The 7,637-nt window shown below is 44.0% G+C and overlaps 1 protein-coding gene across 1 annotated transcript; it reads right to left on the bottom strand.

Annotated features, from left to right (window-relative positions):
- Nucleotides 1–2,178: 2,178 nt before the first annotated feature.
- Nucleotides 2,179–6,491, bottom strand: LOC125941900 (cuticle protein 10.9-like). Its single transcript, XM_049659770.1, has 3 exons — nt 6,273–6,491; nt 3,936–4,058; nt 2,179–2,597 (listed from the first exon to the last, which is right to left on the bottom strand). The coding sequence occupies exons 1-3, from the start codon at nt 6,300–6,302 to the stop codon at nt 2,259–2,261; spliced, it is 492 nt and encodes a 163-aa protein (XP_049515727.1). The 5' UTR covers nt 6,303–6,491; the 3' UTR covers nt 2,179–2,258.
- Nucleotides 6,492–7,637: the final 1,146 nt, after the last annotated feature.

The raw sequence follows: 7,637 nt of genomic DNA, 5'->3' as shown, positions 1-7,637 counted from the left end.
CTCACCATCGGACAGCCATGTAGTACGACTGCGCACAATTACTATCACAAATAACAACCGGGAAGTAAACAGCACGGTGCTCACCTGTTGTCTTTAGGGATGCGGTAGAATTTCACGTCGCATGGCTCACTTCGTCTTCATGTGGTCCTACACCAAGGAACCACACACGAACAGCGACAGCTGCGAGACATCACAGCGACAGCTGCGAGACATGGCGAAAAAAAAAAAAAGCCGACAAACGTGCAACGGTAGGTTACCACACGGACCACACTGCTAGCACGGAAGGCGATAAACTGACCGCATAATGCCTGAAACAAATTTTCTGCCGTTTTGGCCGTTATCAGCACGGCCGACGACGAGCGCGGGCCGCGCCACCGATAGTTGAAGGCGAGAGAGAAACGACAAAGATGAGAGAGGGTTGACAAGAAAAAAAAAAGAAAAGCGATTTTGGTTCCGCATCCATCTCATGGATGGCGCTGCAATTCGCGTGGACAAAAAACCAGCGGAGTTTCCGGGGCCTGGTTCCGAAGATATGTAGTTTTGCCTCAGAAAAGGCCACAGACGGAGTGCTGACGCAAGATGCACCATTCCTTGCAATGGCAGGAATGGACTGCTATAACCGGCTGCGCATTTTCGAAGTAGCCATGCCTTTCAAATGTTATTAAGCCACTGCGTTTATTGAACTGGTATTAAATAGTGTGATAGCAGTTCAATAAACTTTATGTTATTACACGTTGCAGAGTTTGGGTGTAATATGCCCTTTTTCTTTTTGCTTTTACTGCAGTAATTGAACATGTATAAAACTAACATTTGCTGTACTTTGTTGAAACCCATGTATTTTCATAAAGTGTTCTGCATGTGTGTTTTGCATATTAATTTACGGTTGGAAAGACCATGTCGGCCGCATGTAACAAAGGGGGTCAGGGGTCCCTCAAGTTACGTTCGAGCGCTTTTTTCTTTACCCGCCCTTATTTATTACTCTGTAAATGAAAATCAGTTAATGTCGGAAATGTAGAACACATTTTTTACCGTGTTAGACGACCGCTGGTAGCCATCGCAAGCAAAGAACAAGTGTTTTAAAGCTGCAACAAAAAACTTGAAGTTAGGAAAATACCAAGACTCAACAGAATTAAGGACAAATTTTTGGGTAGATATACAGAATGAAATTACATATAGCTGAATAAATTTGTTCTGCTCATATTAGTTTTTTTTTCATTAGCATACAGGCGCACTAAAAAACTGTACCTCTAGCCAAAAGTGACAGCACTGCAGGAGTCGCAATTATAGACCTACATTTATGACTTACAGCCGTTCATAGCTTTGGAATACTGAACTTATAAGAAGTTCGTTTCTTACCTGAGTGAACATAACTCGTTCATTTTTCTGAACACGATGGTTTCCGCAGAAAGCATTCCAGAATTATTTATTTTAGCGTTGTCTGAAGAAATGCCGTGGCCATTAGGCTTAACTCATTTCAATTTCTTTCCTAGCCTTCCTGAAACTGCCCCATTTAAGGTTCTTCATAAAAACTAACACTATCGTTCAAAATATCATAATCACTCACCGGCTTCTTGTCATTGTTGTAAATAACCATACATTTATTCATATTCAGCAATACATCTACTGGTCAACTAAGCCCTTCTCATATCTCGTTTTCCTTAAGGAAGTGCTACTAGGTTCTGTGTTATTTTCGATATTCTAACCTGAATTACAAATGATACCAGTCTTTTTCTTGGCTTCTTGTTGATGACTGTCCCTTGTATGATCGTGTGAATAGCCTTGTTTAATCTGCTCAAACTTAAGTATATTCTGGTAAAAATATAAAAATCTATAGAGACGGTGTGAAATGCAGTTTCTGCCATGTGCACTGAAATGATCAGAATTGGTGAATAACCAATATTGTCCAACGTTTACTTAAATGCAAATCAACTTTATTTATATTGATAATAAGGAAGAACCAGTGTGTATCAACCCGGATGGTTTAGTGCTTCCGGTTGCATTGCTTGTCCAGAACAGTATGCCCTTTAGTTTGTACTGGCAAAGTATAACCATACCTGCTGAATCAATACACCGAGGGAAATAGAGGGGATAGCCAAGTGATAAAAAATGTACATTTTATTTCGTCCAAACTAAGTACACTGTACACAAGAAGAGTCCAGCCTCTGAGAACAGCTGGCACGCCTGTTCCTTTGACAAAGGAACGGCGTCAGAGGCCGGAACAATTATTCAGCAAACAGTTCCCCACGTCACACTCTTGACTATCCAGACCAAGGGCCAGAAGAGGAGGCGCTCGTGTAGCTAGAGGAGTAGGGAGAGGAGCCACCAATGATGCGGTACTGCGGGCCAGCGGGGAGAGGGTTCGCATTGTAGACCGCGTCGGCACTGGCTCCAGGGGCGGTTCCCGGCTCGTTGGTGTCAATCTTTGCGCGAAATCCGCCAGCATCAGCGATGTACTTCACCTGGCGGAAGATGCCGTTGGCGTCCGAGTAGCCGTACATGCCCGTCTTGGTGTTGGAGGCGTCACCTCGTTCTTTGTGGTAGGACTTGGTGCCGTACTGGTCAACGTTGTCGTAGCCGAAGCTGTACGGTTGCGGTGGCTGCGTCGAGAGATTGCGAGTGAGTGCGATATTTCCGTATTAGCTCAGAAATGGCACGAAGAACAAAAGAAGGGATATCTAAGACGTCATTGGTGCACCGAAGCGCTGTAACATTTATTTTTCCCGGTTCAAGAGACTGCTTCCATAATGACGCTTTTCAGAAATAATTTTGTATTCCCACGCCGTGAAGCGAATTTTATTCTCCACATTATTTTCGATCTTCCGGTACGTATTACAAGTAAATGCTGCGCATTGTAGGTACAAACTATATATGTTTTCTTTCCTTGCGGCTTGGTAACAATAATTTTTAGGCAATATAGTCTACAATCGAATGAGCAGGCATTCAACACAAGAAATCGCAACGTATTCGGCATTCGTACTTATTTTAATCCATTAAGTGTATTTTCCGCAAACTTATGATACTTCGACTGTTTACTCGTGTACAAAAACTGACTAGCACCAATGGCTCCATGAGGGCAGGTACGAAAAAATGCTGGTGAAAATACAGTTGAACACTGTTTTTAACACCACCTGCTTATCTTTATTAACTAGCTAGGCTCTTAACATCTGCATCATCAGAATAGTTTCACGGTTAGAAGTCAGTATTTCTTTCACAATACCTTATAACTTCTTTGGTGTAATATGTTCTTTAACAAAATGTGCGTCCATCTTGACATTTTATCGGTGTCAAAAGTAAGGCAGAACTATAACATGGAACAGTGTCAATAATGCGACATTTCCGCTTCTGTTTAGGCATGACGACGCCTGCCAACCTACTGGGAGGTACTTAGTAATTGCTCATGACAAGTTCCTTCTACTTACGTGACGGGTTCCTTGACATTACAGTATTCTTAATGGATTGTTATCTTTAGTGTTTTTTGGTCACTTGTGCTGGCGTAGATTCTTCGACATCGTTTTTTTAATCCGTGCTGCCTCATAGTTTTCACTTTTTAAAGAAAACCCAATGGTACAATGTTACACTAAATGTCTAATCACCGGCTTCACATCATCGAGGTATTTTTATGCATTATTGCTGATCCAAGAAAGGCAACAAGACGTTCTTCCACCATGCCTTGTTTTTTACGTAACAATTCCACCTGCAGAAAATGTTGATAATGTGGCAATTTAGCTCATCAAGGCAAACGCACACCTCTTAAGCGGTATTCTGGCCACTTTTGTAACTTACTCTGCGTATTGTGTATTAGATTTTGGCCGGCCATTGTTATATCAGGCTTTTGGTAGGCCACGGCTGTACATACGTCTTTTTCTACTACTTGTTGGTTCGCAGTGTCTAAGCAACGGTGCCGCTGCATGCTACATCTATACGGAGGTACTCACATAATACTGTTCTTGCCGTGCGAATGTGCCGGCGAAGGAAGGACCAAAGGCGCCACCAAGTCCACCACCGTATCCGAACTGACCACCGCCGAGAGTCTGGGAGACCATGGAAAAGGCGAGTACCTGCGAACAAAGTGCAAAGCATTCCACATCAAAATTCCGTCCGAACCCATCTCTCGATGACTGGCGGCGTTAATGCAATTGGCATACATGCAATGTAGAAACACACCGTATCCCTGAAGTCACGCTTATTCTGGATTTGTAGTGGGTTTTTTACGATTTTCACTGCTTCGGCTGTGTGCGACACACGATCGCTAGCCAGGGCCTGCCACGACGATAATGGAGAAAGAGTAACGCCTCCGGAACGAAGGAGGCAGTATGACGAAAAGGGCATGGCGATAATGGGATAATGTTTGTCAAAAGATCACAATGGTTCAACGACGACAGCTTGACGGCGACTACATAAGCACAATTGGATGACAATTAAGTGTATGACGATGAATGTATGACAACGATGGCATGGCGAGAGCCGGATGACGAAGCTGGAGGGAACACAATGGAACCACCACGATAGACGGCATCACGACCACGAGCACATACCTACTGGTCCTAGTGTGCACACACCGTTAGTCTGAACTTGCAGCTGTTCGGTTAAGCGCCCACTTGCAGAGTGTCCTGAGTGAACGTTCACTGGCATAAAGCGATGACAAATGGCGTCGTTCGTCCCGTAGCGCTGACCACAATTTGCATTTAGACAGACAATCCAATTTGTCAGAGCGCTTCACCTGAGACGTTGCGCCGGCGCCTAAGCAGATGTACGACTCGATAGTACAATATTCCATATAAGTATCTGGAGGAGATACAGGTTGTGGCACCATCTATACAACCAAATGCCAATAACGATCTGCAGCCTATTGCCTCCGATATCAGGCGGCGCTTGTGGTTTAACCCCCCTTCTATCTCTCACTCCGATCCCCCCCCCCGTTCCGTTGACACTCCAATTTCTGTTAAGTATAAGAGCTGATAACCGAGAGAGGACCCAGAAAACAACGCCCAGTGACACTGACACCTTGCAGTCGAAGCACCGGGACACAAATGATGATGATGATGACCTTATCATCTTTGGCGCATACCCACTCACGGAGATCGGCCAAGAGTCGGACAGATTTTATACAAATATATAGCAAACGCAAAACTTCAACTTCTTTAGATGCGAATAAAACAAACATTGAAAGACGATGGCAAAATAGATACGAAGCAGATGGCATCCCCTCCGACTGTCAACGCCATGATCTCACCAGGTTTCCGAAAGTAAGCTTGCAAGCGTTAGCGTGGAACGCCGAAAGTGATGTTCCCACGGATGAGCCTCAATGCCGCTTTTTTACCGCGAATTAACAGTGTGTACCACACAGCGGTAACGCAATGTTCCTGCCATATTGTATGCGCTGTACTAAAGCTATGCATCATGTGTTGCCGTCGCCGTTGTAATTGTGATACGGTTGAATTATGCGGTGCATAGTAGCCATTGTATTGCCAAGAAGTTGATTGAAATATGTTTCACAGTGTGCACCACGCTCTTCTAGCCAAGTGTTTTGTTGGCGTGTGCTAGTATCGCGATGCAAAATCTCTTCTCTGCTGAAGTTCTGCCTCCGCTGTCTAGAGGATTGGCGCGACGCATAGGAATTTTGTTGGCGCCGTATAGCGCAGGTCCCTACTTCGAGATCATTTCGTCTTTACCACGCGCAGTTAGAATAGCTCGTCGCTCCTACTCGCGCTTGCCTCTACGCAGCAGGCTTTTATTTCGCTCTTTCATTACCAGTACCGCCGTTCGCGTGGCAAACATTGGCAATCGGTGAGCCTCAAAAGAATGGCGTGCCTTATAGCCTGGCGTAACTTGTGGCTGAACGTAACAAATATGTTCGCCAAAAAAAAAATGAAGCGCGAGAATTTGTGGATTATCACACACGTATTACGGTGAAATATGCTACCTGAAGCCTATCTTCTAAAAGAAAGAAAAAAAAAAGAATGAAATAAACAGCTGCTGCCACCTACCACTCCTGAGCTCTTCAAAGGTGTGCTGGGGCTCTTATGTGCGTAGCAATTGGTGAAATATAAATGCCGCAGCGTGCACGTTCACTATTAAGCCACCAGCTGGCAAACTATGCCCAACGCTGTTCCACATTAATGGTAGGATCACCAGGCCGTAATTGTGAACATGTACTCGAAGCGCTTGGTGTAGGGGTGTGCCTATTCGGACAGCTCCCAGAAGACTAGAACTGTGGGCGCACCCTCCTGCACCGCAATCGTAGCCATTAATTTTGATTCCAGTCTTCTTACCTGAACGAAGACAACGGCTGCAGAAGACATGATGACTGGGAGTGGGGGTAAATCTTTCGGACAGATCTGCAGACTCTCGCTTCCAAGACGTGCTACCACCACTTTACCTTGCTCAGAACGTGCACGTCAGTGTGTAAGGCACTGACAGTTGTGACTGACACAGAGTGCCGCGGTGCCGCGTTTTATACTGCCATTTGTCCGTCGCAAGATGCCCGGCGCTAACCGTGCGGCCTCCTTGACACTCGAGCCTCACGCTTCCTGTTGTTTTGTTGCTGTTGTTGTCTTTATGGCCGCGGCGGCTTTCGCCACCGCGTTACAACTCATTTCGTTCTGACGTCAAGCCGGACAGAAAAAAAAAGACGCAATGGTTAAATGCGCTACAAGACACCAAAACAAAAAGGAAACAAGAAAAAGCCGCATTCTCAGTATTTAAATGTGACAGCACTCTCTCTTATTATCTGAACAAGTAAAACAAAAACATGACAGCGGTTTAAAGAAAATGTATAAATAACTAATACATATGATGGAGGGTTTTTAGTCATCAAATATTCACCTTTCATTTACATTGTTTTAGAGGGAGAGATGAATGCTCTGTTGCAAGAACATGAGAAAAACACCATTGAATTCGCAGAGGCGATAAATGTAATGACAGTGTAGCTGCATTACAACATACGAAATTTAATCATCGGAATGTGTTTACCTGTAGAATGCATGGCTATCACATAAGGCATCGTGATAGTGAGTCTCATCGACAATCTTGCTTACAAGTGTTATCTGCGCATGCACATTTGTCCTGCAAAGACAATGTGTTGAACGCTCATTGCCCCTTTTAATAATATTAATATTAGTAATATAATACGCGACTTCATTGTCCAGAAAGGCCAACTTTAAAGAGCTGCAACATGTAAGCGTGCTTAAGCTGCTTATGGGTGGACAGGCGTATCTAGTATAGTATACTACGTTGTTATAGCATAAGAGGTCAAGGCATAACGTTATATTGGAATAAACCCAACAGAATATCAAATATGAATATATATATATATATATATATATATATATATTGTAAAGGCGAAGTGAACTTGGCCGCGCGCGCTCGCAAGGCGGGCGCTAGAAGAGAAGAGAAAGACGACGGGTAGAGAATCGAACAGCCGGCCCAGGAACGGGTGCTGTGTTTGTCTCTTTTTTACAATATATATATATATATATATATATATATATACATAACTATGTAATGCATGTTTGCATGAACACACAGAAGCCTCATTCAATTTTAACGTGGAGCCGATGGAGCAGTAAGTGCTAATGTTCATACGTTTTATTCGTCGCTTATTTCAAAGGTGTGAGCTAGGAAGATGCCTGAAAGAA

This window comes from Dermacentor silvarum, unplaced genomic scaffold (genome assembly GCF_013339745.2).
Source record: "Dermacentor silvarum isolate Dsil-2018 unplaced genomic scaffold, BIME_Dsil_1.4 Seq583, whole genome shotgun sequence".
NCBI lineage: Eukaryota > Metazoa > Arthropoda > Arachnida > Ixodida > Ixodidae > Dermacentor > Dermacentor silvarum.
This window is presented reverse-complemented; position numbering and strand designations above follow the sequence as displayed.

What these genes read in the sequence shown, in the direction of transcription:
- LOC125941900 (XM_049659770.1), bottom strand. Translation starts at nt 6,302, where the DNA reads ATGTCTTCTGCAGCCGTTGTCTTCGTTCAG. An exon ending in CAGCCGTTGTCTTCGTTCAG is followed by an intron (nt 4,059 to 6,272) that starts GTAAGAAGACTG and finishes CTTTGTTCGCAG; the next exon opens with GTACTCGCCTTTTCCATGGT. An exon ending in CACGGCAAGAACAGTATTAT is followed by an intron (nt 2,598 to 3,935) that starts GTGAGTACCTCC and finishes CTCTCGACGCAG; the next exon opens with CCACCGCAACCGTACAGCTT.